This window comes from Manacus candei, unplaced genomic scaffold (genome assembly GCF_025592945.1).
Source record: "Manacus candei isolate 608988 ecotype Guabito, Panama unplaced genomic scaffold, ASM2559294v1 h1tg000051l, whole genome shotgun sequence".
Classification (NCBI taxonomy): domain Eukaryota; kingdom Metazoa; phylum Chordata; class Aves; order Passeriformes; family Pipridae; genus Manacus; species Manacus candei.
In genome coordinates, this window is record NW_026138099.1 from 2,421,617 (window position 1) to 2,437,015 (window position 15,399).

At 39.5% G+C, this 15,399-nt stretch overlaps 2 protein-coding genes across 4 annotated transcripts in view; one reads left to right on the forward strand and one right to left on the reverse strand.

Moving 5' to 3' along the window:
- TLE4 (TLE family member 4, transcriptional corepressor) overlaps nt 1-15,399 on the reverse strand; it is a 100,888-nt gene that overhangs the window by 47,675 nt on the left and 37,814 nt on the right. For 2 of the 3 annotated variants that reach the window (XM_051801407.1, XM_051801406.1), the window contains exon 6: nt 14,097-14,171. The exons of the other annotated variant lie outside the window; for it this stretch is intronic. In XM_051801407.1, the coding sequence (XP_051657367.1) occupies nt 14,097-14,171 (75 nt within the window). The remainder of the gene's footprint in view (nt 1-14,096; nt 14,172-15,399) is intronic. 3 annotated transcript variants of the gene reach the window in all.
- On the forward strand, nt 4,751-6,745 carry LOC127477302 (uncharacterized). The gene is made up of 2 exons (XM_051801494.1): nt 4,751-4,934; nt 5,634-6,745. Exons 1-2 carry the CDS (start codon nt 4,921-4,923, stop codon nt 6,655-6,657), a joined length of 1,038 nt encoding a protein of 345 aa, XP_051657454.1. The 5' UTR covers nt 4,751-4,920; the 3' UTR covers nt 6,658-6,745.

Here is a 15,399-nt window from a genome sequence, read left to right on the forward strand (position 1 = left end):
TTTCCAAAACTATCTGAAAATAAGAACAGTAAAAGTTGGCTACCAAGAAATATGCCCTACAGAATTGCAAAATGCAATGTTTTTAAGAAGATCCAACACACAAAAAATATAAGAGCAGGGGGTAAACACAGCAATCAGAAAGAAGACAAAAAAAGTAGACTGCATTCTTTTTAGTAATATATTTAGGAAGATGATAATTTAAATCAGCTCAGTAGTAAAAACTGAAGTACGACATTCAAAACATATTAACACATGTCAAATAAAGATAACATTTGGTTGCTCCTTAACGGTATTTTATTTTCTGTATATTCTTCTAGGCAGTCTACACTAAGGAATAAAATAACTCCAAAGTCATGTCTTAGCAAATGGGTAAAAAGGATTTGCAAAAGGTTTTTATCTAAGTATCACTAATTTTTACAGCCACAATTCTTAATATTGATGCTTAGCTTAATTCTTTTCCCAAAACATCTTAAGAGATCAAATTTGAAGTAATCATTGATAACAAACCCACTAACAAATTAGCTTCAAATGCTCTCTTGTTATAGTCAGCACATTCAAAGCCTATTTTCCTGGAAAAGGTTCAAGCTTTTACTGGATACTTTCCAAGCAGCTCTGTGTTGCAGTAATCTACCACTTTTACTCTTACAGACCCCTAAAGCTCACAGCCATTACCCAAACAACCTGAACCTCCTTTAACCTGAAGACATTTCTAATGTTAACAAACTAACATCTCAAAAAGATATTTTCTCTTTTATATTTATACTCATGCGTTCACTACCCATACCTGCAATACTGCTGGAACGGGACCTCAAAATATCTAAATCAAATAGCTTCATTGTTTGTTTGAAATGAGTTAGATGATGTGATTGATTGCTCAGAGTGAATCATTAGTAAGATAGCATACTGACAAAACAGAAACCAAGACAAAGAGGAAACAAAGAAATAAAAATAGTGGCTCATAAGTACACAATATTGATGTCAATGGTTTGAACACCAGCAAAGGAAGTCCTTCGGCACACACAGTTATGAGTGTGCCTAGGATGATGTGAATTTTTATCTATCATGCCTGTTCACACCCTTGATGTGATCTGCACTATTTATACTTCCTTTGTACTGGCATAGCATTACTAAAAAAAGTTTTTTTGATGTTAAGATACAACACAGCAAAACAGCTTACAAAGAGAGTCATGCAGTGGTTTCTCCAGTGGAATGGTTCTCGAGCTATATGCATATATACCATATGACTGGTATATAAAGAGACAGTGATACTGATATAGGGTAGAACAAACTACTACCCTTACTCTTTTACAGAATCACAGAACATTTCAAGGAAGAGTGATCATTCCGAAAATTATTACAGTGACCAGAGTAAAAGGAACTATCCTGGTGGGAGTCTGCTATAGACCACCAAGATGAAGAGGCGAATGAAGTAGTCTGTAAACAGTTGGCAGAACTCTCTGATCGCAGGTACTTCTTCTCACAGAGGATTTCAACTTACAAGATGTCTGCTGGAAATACAACACAATAGACAGGAAACAATCCACAAAGTTCCCGGACTGTGTGGAAGATAACTTCCCAACACAGTGGATGAGTGAGACAACAAGGGCTGGCACCACACTGGACCTGCTGTTTGCGAACAGAGAAGGATTATTGCCAGGTGTGTCGGTCAGAGGCCGTCTTGGTCACAATAAGGGCCAGTAGTAGGATCCAGAGAAATACAGACCTGTCAATCTGACCTCACTGCCAAGGAAGATTATGGAACATATCACCTTGAGTTCCATAATGGCCATACAGGACAACCAGGGAATCAGGCACAGTCAGCATGGGTTTGTAGGTCCTGCTTGACCAACCTGATCTCCTGCAACAAGGTAACCCGCTTAGTGGATGAGGGAAATGCTGTGGATGTTGTCTACATAGACATAATAAAGCTTTTGACACCATTTCCCACAGCGTTCTCTTGCAGAAACTGGTTTCCCATGGTATGTATGAGTGCATTGTTTGCCAGATAAAAACTGATTGGGTGGCGGGGCCCAGAGGGTAGTAGTGAACAGAGTTATATCAGCTGGCAGCCAGTCACTAGTGGGTGTTCCCCAGGGCTCAGTACTGGGGGCAGTCCTGTTTAACAACTTTACTGATGATCTGGATGAGAGGACCGAGTGGTGCCCCCAGTAAATTTGCAGATGACACCAAGTTGGGCAGGAGGGTACGAAGGCTCTGCAGAGGGTTCTTCACTGCATCAATGGGCCAAGGCCAATTGTATGAATTTCAATAAGGTCAAGTGCCAAGTCCTTGGGTCACAACAAACCCAGGGACCACTACAGGCTAGGGGAAGAGTGGCTCAAAAGCTGCCTAGTGGAAAAAAGACCTGGGGGTGCTGGTTGACACCCAACTGAACATGAACCAGCAGTGTGCCCAGGTGGCCAAGAAAGCCAATGGCATCCTGCCTTGTATCAGCAATTGCATGGCCAGCAGGACCAGAGGAAGGGATTGCCCCACTGTACTTGGCACTGTTGAGGCTGCATCTTGAGTACTGTATCCAGTTCTGGGTCCCTCACTTCAAAAAGGACATTGAGGTACTAGAGTACGTCCAGTGAAGGGAAACAGAGCTCGTGAAGGGTCTGGAGGAAAAGTCTTATAAGGAGTAGCTGAGGGAGCTGGAATCATGCATCCTGGAGAAAAGGAGGCTCAGGAGACCTTATTGCTCTCTACAACGGCCTGAGAGAAGGTTGTAGTGCAGTGGGGGTTGGCCTCTTCTCCCAGGTAACTAGCTTTTGGATGAGAGGAAATGGTTTCAAGCTGTACCAAGGGAAGTTTAGATGGGATATTAAGAAAAATCTTTGCACTAAAAGAGTGGTCAGCCATTGGAACAGGCTGCCAAGGGAGATGGCAGAATCACCATATCTGGAAGTGCTCAGAAAAACTTCTGGATGTGGCACTTGAGGACATGGTTTAATGGTGACCACAGTGGTGCTGGTTTAATGGTTGGACTCCATGATCTTAGAGGTCTTTTCCAACCTAAAGAATTCTGTGATTATATGAAAGGTGTTCTAAATTCTAAATTCTAATTGGAAATTTAGAATTGGAAATTCTAAATGATCAGATGCAGCTGATCTACTAAAAAACTCAAACATTTCTGTTCACAAAGGGGAATGAATGCACAGGTTAGACAAAAATAAAGGAGAAAAAAAGAAGAATGAAAAACAATGAAAAAGGAGAGAGAATAAGAAGGAGGCTAATAATAATAAAAGTAATTTTATTTTTTACAAGAATCAAATGCTAGGCTTCTTGTTCTCTTCAAATCAGTAATTTCTGATTCTAATTTCTGTCTTTGAGGATGCTGATTTCACAGGAAGAAAGCAAGCTCTACTGAGAAAACTATGGGGAGAAGAAAAAAATCAATAGCTGTCATTAATCAGAAGAGGAACATTTAGAACTCCTATATAAGTAACAAAGAAACCATCAGAATCATATCTCTACAAATTGCTTCAAAGATCTTTTAAGTGAATGAGGAACAAAAAATCATCTCCCAAATCATATTGTGGGATGAAAGGCAATATATGGAGAGCACATTTCCGTTCTGTCAGGATACATGTTTCACCATTTGTCCTCACTTTCACTCCCACGACTATTTTTCACTCAGTGAAACAGCACAGATAGAGAACAAAAAATTAATAAAACCTACTAGGAAATAAAATATTCTTGGTAAAAAAAGGACAGAATCTTAATAAAGGAAAAAACCTAGTCCCCTGCAAAAGGCCAAGTGCACCCTTCCCATAGAATACTGGACTTCAGTAGTTTCTTCTGATTGCAGGACTTCATCTCAATTTCACAGTGACGGTGGAGGGAATTAAGCTCTTCAGAATGATTTTCTATTATCAATTAATAAAGGGCAGAAGTTCCTGCATAAATCATGCCACTTAAAACTCTCTTCTTCCTTCTCTCCCATCAATTCCCAGCCAAGGAAAATCCACATCTCCTGCCAGAGAGGAAAGAAAGCACAAATGCAAGTAAGCTCAAGGTCTTACCATAAGGAGGGCCAGTCGTGTGAAATGTGCCCCGACATACCAAACCTTCACTTTAAAACCTTCTCACAAAGACCAGTGCAAAGAATAACAATGACAACAAACGGGTGTTTTCTGCTACAGACAAACAGATGGCAAAAATCATCTCTGACTAAGGTGCACACTGGTTCAAGTACCTTATTTACAAAGTGCTCCATTCATGTCCTACCCACAGATATTGGGAAGAAATTTTTTTCTCCTCTGGACTCAGTAGAAAAACAGCATCTCTGTTGTGACCTTGTGAACCTTGTTCCTTTTCTTTAGAACTAGAAAATGAGAGCAATGCCAATGCTCTTTCTAGTGGCCTTCCAAATAATCTTCCAGGGTCATCATATTTAAAAGTTTCTGAAACCCTGGGCTGAAAAGTGAAAAAAGTATCACCTGCGAGGTATCACGAATCAAAACAATAAAAGCTAGAAGAAAAGTTAAGCAATGCTACCGATCATAGAGAGATCCAAGTGGCTAAATCTATGAGCAATTCTAACAATCTCCAATCAGCCACAGTGAGAGACAGATTCCAGGCAAATCTTCGAACTAGGCTCGAAAACTATTCCATAGATTCTATATATGCCTCTCCTGAAACACTTTGGCACCATATTAAAAACAGCATCCTGTAGTCCTCTGAAGAATCCTTAGGGTTCTCCCTCAAGAAGAACAAGGACTTGATGATGTTTGATGAAAACAATCAAGAGATCCAGGAATTGTTGAGGAAGAAGAGAACTGCTCACCAAGCACACCTTGCACTGCCATCCTGTCATGTAAGAAAAGCAGCTTTTCATCTTGCATGCAGCAAGATCCAACAGAAACTCTGTGACATCCAGAACAAGCAGTGGATGAATCTGGCTGAAAAAACTCAATTATGTGCAGATATGGGTGATCACAAAGGATTCTATGAGACCCTGAAAACAGCATATGGGTCTACCTACCAGGTACAAAGCCTTCTACTCAGCGCTGATGGGCAAACGCTTCTGACAGATAAAACCTCCATTCTGAATCGATGGTCTGAACACTTTCAGACTCTTTTCAGTAGTAGCCGTGTAGTTCAAGACTCAGTAATTCAGTCCATCACACAACAACCAGTGAAGTATGAATTGGATACTGCCCCCACTTTAGGAGAAACCCTCAAGGTCATACAGCAGGTGAAAACTGGCAAGGCAGATGGGGCTGATGGAATTCCATCTGAATTCTGGAAACATGGGGGTCTTGCACTCCATGCTAAATTTCATGAATTTGTGGTGTGCTGTTGGGAACTAGGCGAACTACCATCAGACCTTCGTGATGCAGTCATCATCACTTTGTATAAGAAGAAAGGTACTAAATCAGACTGTTCAAATTACTGTGCTATTACTCTGCTCTCCATTGCTGGCAAAATCCTGGCAAGAATACTCTTGAACAGACTAATACCCGCTATAGCAGAAGGAATTCTACCTGAAAGCCAATGTGGTTACAGAGCCAACAGGAGTACCACAGACATGGTATTTGTTCTCAGACAACTGCAAGAGAAGTGCAGGGAACAGAACAAAGGTCTCTATGAAACCTTTGTTGACCTCACCAAGGCTTTTGATACTGTGAGCAGAAAAGGTCTATGGCAGATTTTGGAACGTTTAGGTTGTCCCCCCAGTTCCTTAAAATGATCATCTCACTCCATGAGGATCAGCGCGGCCAAGTCAGATATGGCAATGCACTTTCTGAACCCTTTCTAATAACCAGTGGTGTGAAACAAGGTTGTGTTCTTGCAGCAACTCTATTCACAATCTTTTTCAGCATGATGCTCCAAAGGGCCACAGCAGACCTCGAGGATCAGGACGGTATCTACATTCGATACCATACTGATGGAAGCCTTTTCAACCTAAGGCGTCTGAAGGCCCACACCAAGACCTTAAACCATCTTGTCCGGGAGCTGCTTTATGCTGATGACGCCGCCCTTGTTGCCCACACAGAAGCAGCTCTGCAGCGTTTAACATCCTGCTTTGTAGACGCTGCTGAGCTCTTTGGGCTGGAAGTCAGTCTAAAGAAGACAGAAGTTCTCTATCAACTTGCACCTCAGGAAGTCTTCCATCATCCCCATATCACCATCGGCCAATCAGAGCTCAAATCAGTCCAGCAGTTTAATTACCTCGGTAGCCTCACCTCCTCAGACGGTAAGACTGACGGAGAGATAGACAACAGGTTAGCAAAGGCATATAGTGCCTTCAGAAAGCTTCATAAAAGAGTTTGGCGAAATAAACACTTGAAGAAAAGTACCAAGATCAGTGTTTACAGAGCCATAGTGCTGTCTACTCTCTTATATGGATCCGAATCATGGGTCATCTACCGCCACCACCTGCGACTCCTAGAACACTTCCATCAACGCTGTCTCTGCACAATCCTAAACATTCATTGGTCAGATTATGTGACTAATACATCTGTTCTAGAACAAGCAGCAGTCACAAGTATTGAGGCCATGTTGCTGAGAACACAGCTGCATTGGGCAGGACACGTCTCCAGGATGATGGACCACCGCCTCCCTAAGATCTTGCTTTACGGTGAACTTGCCACCGCAAGAGAGGAGCCGCAAAGAGAGGAGCCCCGAAGAGAAGATACAAGAACTCCCTGAAACAACATCTCAGCCTCGGCCATATTGATCACCATAACTGGTCTACTCTGGCCTCCAGTCGGGAGGTCTGGAGACACACCATCTATAACGCTGCTGATGCCTTTGAGAACACACGCAGGATCACTCTTGAGGAGAAAAGACAATGCAGAAAGAATCGTGTCTTGCAGAATATACCACCTAAGGAGTCTTTCTGCTGAGCCTTTTGCAACTTGACGTGCCTATCTTGTATTGGCCTTTTAAGCCACCAGCGTGCTTGTAACAAGAGTTGGTAGAGCTCTCCCCAAATCTTCATTCGCAAGGCCTAGCCATGATGATAACGTGGTAACTATAATTTAGTTCAAAGCTTCCTCACAAGGTATAGTTTTAGAGCCATGTAGTATCAGTGAAAAAGAGATGCATGTTACGCATCTCACACGTGCATTTCTCCAATGCATCTTACAAAGTCAATCCTTACCAGTCAAATTTCTACATAGCAATTACTGAGAAGTACAAGCTCCATAACTCTAAGTGCTAACACTATGTTTCATTATACGTACAATACACAAATATAGACTGTGTTGGATTTCAGCAAGTTGTCTTTGCTTAGGATAAGAACCTGGGTTGCATGGATTGATCCATTCTTTCCAATCCGTTCTGTGTCTTTATAAACTGCCATTTCTGGTGCAGCTCTGGTCCTGTGCAGAGCACTGTAATGGCTGCTCTTCTCGGAGGTGAGCAGCCTCTTCCCACAGGTGTTAGAACATGTGGATATTATTACCTCTCTCCAAGCAATTTAATTGAGATGTGTAGTGTTCTGCCTCTTTAATGTAGTGTCTGTTAGTCAAGTAACTGAAACTTAAAGTGATTTAATTGCAGTTTCCCATTTACAGCGGTTTTGATAATGGAAGGATCAAATCACCTGGATTTAAGTCGCAGTTCTAAGACTGTGGAAGGACCACTTTTTCTTTTTGCTTCAGTCTCTTTCGAAGGTGCAACAGGGAAAGCACTACTCCCTTGTTCCAGAAACATTACTGGATTAAGTTCATCAGTATTTGTGATGCATTCATATACTAAGAAAGTGTCTGTGAGAAGTTCACCAAACGATAAGCAAGGAATGGTCTCGCTAATGAAAATCAAACATTCTGAAATATCACACAACTTAAAATATTTAAGATCTCCCAAACTCCTTTTTTATGGATGAACTTAACATGTGGAAACACTTACACAGTATTTTAGTGTCCATCCCAGTTAAGCACTAAAGCTCTTGTTTTGTCCTGTAATTAAGACTGAAGATACAAGAACTACCCACATACCTGAAGAAATGCAAACACTTAACTGATCCACTGTAGAGAGTCCTGGTCCTCATTCATAGCTGTAGGCAGCAGCCTACCAAGTGGGGTTGGGAAAAAGTCTAGATGGCAAACATACAACCTTGTTAAGGGGTGATATCAGAACTCTTGTGTTATGAAACCAGGACACAGTAACAATTGCCTTTAGGCTATACTGTACAGTAAGGGTACCCATTTAAACGGATGGTATCTCCACTTAGTACATAAACCTTGCTGATTTTGCAATGAAACACGTCTGCAAAACCCCTGCCTTCACAACACTTTAAAATCAAACAGACACACTTCTTTTTTTCCAAAGCACTGGTATAAGGCCATGACTGAAGGCAATATATGGCATATAAAAGACCAATATGGAGCACAGTACATCTGTATTTGGTTGGCAACACCTTCCATATGTGGGAGTACAGGCCACATCAGTAACAGTGTTTTCTCCTTTCTACCGTATGTGAAGTAAAAGCATACAAAAATAAGTCATAAATAAAATACTGCATATGTTCATGCTGTAGAACATCACAAAAATTCTCCATGGGACTGCTCATATCTGCACTGATTAATCCTAATGAAAAAAGATATAGCTTTGGTACCAGGGTTTGCAAAACCTTGAGAAACATGGAAGAAAAAGCCAGCTCTCCTGCCTGATCAGATACAGTGTGTGAGCTGTAACACTCATGTCATATGCACGTACTTAAACATAAGGAGCGAGGCCTCTGGTACCAGCATATTGGCAGTTAGATGTTAGCAAGTGGTCAGCACTTCACACTGCAATGTTACTGACTGCTCATATAGTGATAGATAATATAAATTCAGTAGCTACCATAGCTACTGAAGGTAGGCGAAAAAGCAAAAAAACAGAGGCAGCCCATTCTACAAGAAGCAACAGTATTTAAAATCCATCCTCAGAATGTTTTTTCAGTAAATACAGTACCTGAAAATTATTTACATTCTAATTAATTCCCTTGGAAATCTCTAAAAAATTCCTGTGCCTCATTTCAGCTTCTTTAAATCAAGATAATGCTGCATATGGGAGAGATTTATTTAAATTAGGTCTCACCTTCAAGGCTCTCTCTGAAGCCGGCACATCGGAATAAGACAACAAATCCCTCCAAAACAGCTCTTTATAGCCAAAAAACAGGGTGTCTTTAACTTAGCCAGACTTCAGGTGAATAACTCAAAACCAAAAATGCTCATCCAAAAGGCACCTCCAGTTCCTTCTACAATTCAATATCAGGCAGTAGGCAGTATCAAAAAAATTGCAGAACCACATCACCAACACCCTCAATATACAATCAGCAAACAAGTAATTAAATGGGGAGCAACGAATTTCAGCATTTCTTTAGGGTACACAAATAAACACAACTCAAAGCACATACCTATTAAGTCAACCTCTTCTGCCACCTTCCCACTGTAACAACCTGTGTACAACATACAGCAGGTCACCAACTCGTTCTACAGATTTAAGCTTCAACCACTGCTTAACACACCTTTAAACAAGCAATACAGAAGGGCTGGAGAGACAAGAGACTGTTGACCCCACGCTTGTTTTACTGCACTTCCCCACCCTCCCTGCCACTATTGTTCCTGAATGCACACACTGGGCAGGAATGACTTTTCCATACAAACTGCCTGCATCAGTTCAAACAGAAAACCCTCAATCTTCCTCACAGCACAAGCACACACATAATCCAGAAACAATCTACCCTCTCTGTGAGGAGCAGGAGATGCCTCTGCAGGTTAAGTACCGATGTAAAGAAGAAGCGCCTCAGCATCTGGCATCTGGAACTCCAGACAACTGGCTCCACAGCAGTGATGGCTGGCACTGATGCCAAATTTTCATTTCAAGTTGTGTGCACTGCACTGCTTTCAAAGCTTTCCATGCTTGCTATGCAATACTGTTATATAGTTGTAAAATGACCACTCACTTGAAAACAACCAAACAACCAAAAATTACAAACCTTTTGAGATGGGTCAAACAAGCACCTTGGCCTCAAATATAGGGTAGAAATTGTGACAAGCAGTGTATTTAAGAAGGAACATTATAGCTTGGTAATTATATAAGACAAGACAGAAGGAGTCCCTTCTTCCAGTAACTGACATTTGCTATTTTTTTTTTTTAAGAAGATAATAAAAGTAGCATAATAAAACAAAATGTTTAAAAATTAAACCAAACCCATCCTTTTTTTCTTCAGATGTATAGAATGGTAAAGAAAAAAAATTATTTCAATCATTTCCTTAGTAATACAAGTAATGTTTAAATAGATTTAATAGTGCAGCTCCAAACCAATGAATTATGAGTTTAAAACCTATTAAAATGTAATGTTTTTTTCCTGAGCTGAGGAGAGAGAGATTTAAATTCACTGAATTTTAATATTTCAGCTTGAGCTGCAGGAGGTAGAGAAAGTCCAAATGAACTATTCCATCAGCACCATTCAAGCATGAACATTTTAATCAGTTTTACTTCCTTGGAGTTCTCCAACACAGTTTACGCTGTCATTCTGAAAGCACTTAACACAGAGGGTGTGAAAAACCACCAAGGCTTGTTATTGCCTTCACAATTGATGGCAAATAATTTTGCAGACTTCCTATCATTAAAATGTCACTGCTAAAAATTGAGGTTCAGCATTTCTTGTGCTAAACTGCATTTTCTTTCAACACCATCACATATCTGTTCTTCAGTTTTTGGTGTATTTATCTTTCTCCAAGTGATAAACAGGCATACAAGCAGTAGCCTTTATTTCTCCCTTACTACCCAACTGCAGCTGAAAAATTACTACTTTAAACAGCAGGAAAAAAACAATACTCTGATAAAATTCTTAAAAAGTTACAAGTTAATTCCCTGGTTCCCTTATTAAAATGTAACCACACTCACACAGTGTGTTCCAATTGTATTGTATAATGGATTAAAAAAAAAACAAACCCCAACATTTTAAGAAAGTTAGACAACTCAATTTATTAATTGAGGAAATGAAAACATCATTCCTAATTAGATTATACTGCTGACTTAAGGCTATGATTCATGTGTTGTTCCAACAGTGCGATCTTGCAGATTCTAATGTAAAAACACGGCAGCTTTGACACATGACAAGATCAACTGGATACATCACATGGCTCATCCTGGCACACCCAGCCTGGGAAGCAGCTCTGGATGTGCACTTCCAACGGCCCCAAGCAAGAACGCTACACCACACCATCCATGGCAAACACCAGATGCAGAGTCTGTATGCCTGCAGATTTACAGTCCTCCTGCAGCATGCTTATGATATACACAGTTTTGATTTAGTTTTTCTCACTGCAACTCTCCAGGAGATGATAGATGATATCTAACTTGTTTGAGCCTGTCAACAATTTTCAACTGAACATGACCTGTGAAAGAAGTCATTATAACTGTGTTTCATTCCATTAAACATAACTAGTTTATTGTCAGGAGAACAAGCAGCCTCTCCAGATTCCGGGTTCACTTCAGTATTTTGCATTTAAACTGCATGGATCAGTGATTTGGTTCATTTACCAATGAAGATAGAATAATATTGCAAAGTTAAAAGGTGCTTCATCAGATTCCATTAAATTAGAGCACATTCATACAAAAATATATGTGTGTGTGAAACATAAAGAGAGACGTGATCCATGCACGTTTGATTCTCTTCTTGTGGCATATTCCATTTTGGTAGAATCCATTTTAAACTGACACCCAGGGTTGCTCTGTGCGAATTGAAGGGGTTTAGCACGAGTGAGGTGAACTGAACAGAACTCACTCAAAGCACAGAGAAACTTAAGCTACAGTTGTATTTCAAAAACTCAAATACTGCTTCCTTCTTTGCCTGATACACAGTTCAATGGGTTAAACATACTTTGGAAGTTTTTCTAATACCACAGTGTTAAAAGAACACAAACACTGTCAGACTTACCAAACGGCAAAATTATTTAAGACAATCTAATCAGATATATATAAAAGGCATAATTTCTAATTACATTCTTTGTTTTATTTTTAGGGGTATTCACTTCACAAAGTATGACAAGCCTTTTTAGTCCCATGTTACATTTTCAGACTTTAAATCTCTCTAATCTCTCTTATTGTGGATATTCATCCAACAAAAACTTGATAACTCTCTTTCCTATTTATTCCATTTTTAAAAATGAATATTTCAAAGATTGCATGAGATTACTTCTCCTTAAATGTGATGAACACAAAAATTGGAGTCCATATTGCTCCTGTTTCTGTAAAACTAAAGAGAGGGACACACAGCGTTTGCTAAGTCAACATAAAACTTAGGAGTGAAAAAAGGCAGTAGAGTAAGGTAAAAATCAGTCCTGTGAGGACACGAGGGTTGTCTAATTTTAATGCACAAATCCAAAATTCTGATAGTTTAAAAAACTTTGAAGCAACAGAATTTTAGTTGACATGAAGAGATAAATTCAGACAGCAGGAAACAAGAGAAAATTTACTTCTGTCTGGTGGAGGGAAGACCAACAGAAGCTATTGCCAGGCTCCCAGGCAAGTGTCTAGTCTGTTTATATTTATTCTGCATGGTTTAGCGGTTCATGAAAGCAGGATAAACTTAAATAAGGAGTGCAATAGCCAGTATCTATAACATCACACATTTTACACGGACGTATACACACATGTTATATATGCACATGCAGCACACACATATAAAAGCTTCTTTAACTAAGAAGCCAACCTTCAGCTACTTACTTTATGCAAAGAATGTTAATAGAAGACAATATTTCTGGTTAGGTAATGAAAACTAATTGGGAAATTATTCACTTCCCACTCTTCCCACTGGAGTGTAAAAGACATACAACAAATGTTATTCATGATTCTACACGACGTGCTCTGATTCACCCCCTTCTTTCTAACGGGTACTTCAGAGGAAATAAAGGTTACTTTTTTCCATTTATAATTTCTAATTGACTACCAATGTTTTCTTGTGGTCAGAGATACAAAACAGAGTTAGAAATAGCCTAGTAAAAACAAGCTACAGTCAGATCCTTGGTCTGTACTACTGTCACCAATGATGAGAAAGGCCCGATTTCCTTGTTAAAAGATGGAGGTGTAATTGAAGCAATATCTTCACTTCAGATTGATTATTCTGCGACCCTTATGCACATCTTCACTCAGCAATTTGAATTTTAATGAAAGTAAATGGAATAATTAGAATTTCAAAGTGTGTTTGATACACTGAATAAAAAAAAAGGAAAATACTTTTCTGGATAATCTGTACATAAAACAAAAAGCATTTGGGCGGGTTCAGAAGAAAGGAAGTACAGTTGTGTCTTCACTAGAATAACTTAAACGACTGCTTGCTCCAGCTGCATAATTATACATGAGAATAATGTGCTATGAGAAGCTATGACTTCTCAACTTTATTTTATGTAGTGTGAACAGCTATGGCTTTTGTTGTTATGTCTCTCCTCTCCAGTTGTAAAATATAAACACTGTGGCTGCCCACACCCATAAAATCTCTATACTGGACTAATACCACTGGCAGTAAAGCTTTTACAAGAGAGGTTCCACACACTCATACTTTTAGATGATTGTAGGGGACCTATAAGCACACTGTTGATGAGTTGTTCTGCTATGGATTTTGGTTATTTCTTTGGGTGTTTTGGTTTTGGTGTTTTGGGGTTTTTTCCACTTGGTTGATTGTTCTATTTGTTTTTTAAAGTAACAGCTATTTTTTAATTTAAAAATGAAAAGTGTGATGAATATTCAGAGTCTTGAGCCAACACCCAGAAAAGGATGTGGGCAGGAGGGATGGGAAAAACAGTATGTCACATGAAGTCCTTCTGTTACTGTGGCTGCAGAAGCAGACTGGCAGGTGGAATGCAAAGGAAGCAATGTTACTTAAAAAGGACAAAAACAAACAAAAACTCAAAAAAATTAGATACAATAATAGATACAATACAGACATTAATTAGCCCATTAGTCCTTTTGGCACAGTGCAAGGAAAAGTCTTCAGATAGTAACCAGATTTTATGAAGATTAAGCTACTGAACTTCACCACTGCTCACACTTTTTGCCCATCTGATGGAAATGAGTTCATGAAAGGGAGAAAAAAAAAAAGAAAAGCTATTTACAAATACTATCAGAGCTAAAATGAAAAGACCACGTACCCCAATGATTGCGTTCAGTTCTGCCATGGTCACTTGTTTGGCACGCTCCACAGCCTGCACCACTTGTTGCTGGTGCTATAAATGAAGATCAGAAACAGAATAAAATTATTTGTTTTCTAAATTACTAAGCACAGATTCTTCCTTTTATTGTTTTTATTTGCTTTTCCAACAGGTCTGACATAACTGTTCTCTAACAGACAGTCAAATTGTGTGTTGATCTGCAAAAACGTACAGGTAAGGGGAGGATGTTTATTTTTATGCCATTACATGCTAGGAATTACACCTTCGCTTCCCAAAAAGCTATTTTACAACCTAGCTAATGGAAAACTGTCTTCTTTTTTGCTCTTCAGCACAATGTGCTCTTGAATTTATATGCCAACTTCAAATGCAAGCCAGTTTCCTTACAGCCACAGAAACTTTCTGAATTTTTTAAAAAAGTATTCTGAAAAAGAAAGGTATATATTTTCAACAAGCATATGGCACTCACACTACTGAAAAATGTGCAGATTCTCCTCCTAGGTACATTTCAAACCATTTCAACCATAGGAAAGAAATTTAAAATGCCATTCACAAATCTGTCAAACACGTGAAAGAAAACTAATTATTTCAATCTCTAACATGTAAATTTTAGTAGCTTTAAAAAGTCCATTAAAAACACATGGTCTAATTAACAACATAGTTTACAAGCTTCAGTGGTTATATTATCTCAGTTTGAGCGATACTGTATCACTCAGTATGCTGTATGCTGATATTTACTTGAAGACAACTACTACAAATAAAATAAGGTCTTCATTTTTGAAGCAGATCTATGCCTGTTCAGATCTCCACCAGTGGCAAATTAATCTTCACAGGCAGCCTCGCGGAATCAGGATGACGCGGAACAAACAGGTGCAAGGACAGGTCAGGGAGAACAGCAAGTAGATTGTGTGATCTGCACTGGGAGTGAGACGTCTTTGATTTATAGCCATAGGTTGAACACAAAAAGGAAGGAGATCCTGTCTATCTGGAGAGGTGCTAAAACCATAACAATGAATCCTCAGCTTTGTATCAAAATCAACATCTAGGTGTTTTTTATCACAAAGTTGAAGGAAAAGGTCTCTTTAAAGACTCAAGTCTGCCACCCCATGGCTGTGTATATGGGCAGAATGGAGCCAAGGTAGAGACCATCCAACAACTTCTCCTGTGCATCCTTATCAGGAACAAAAAGCTGCACAAAATAAGGTGGGGACCCAAATCCCCAAGACCACCTCCAAAACAAGGTTAGGTGAAGAGCATCAGAAACACTACCCAGGGAGCACCCTAA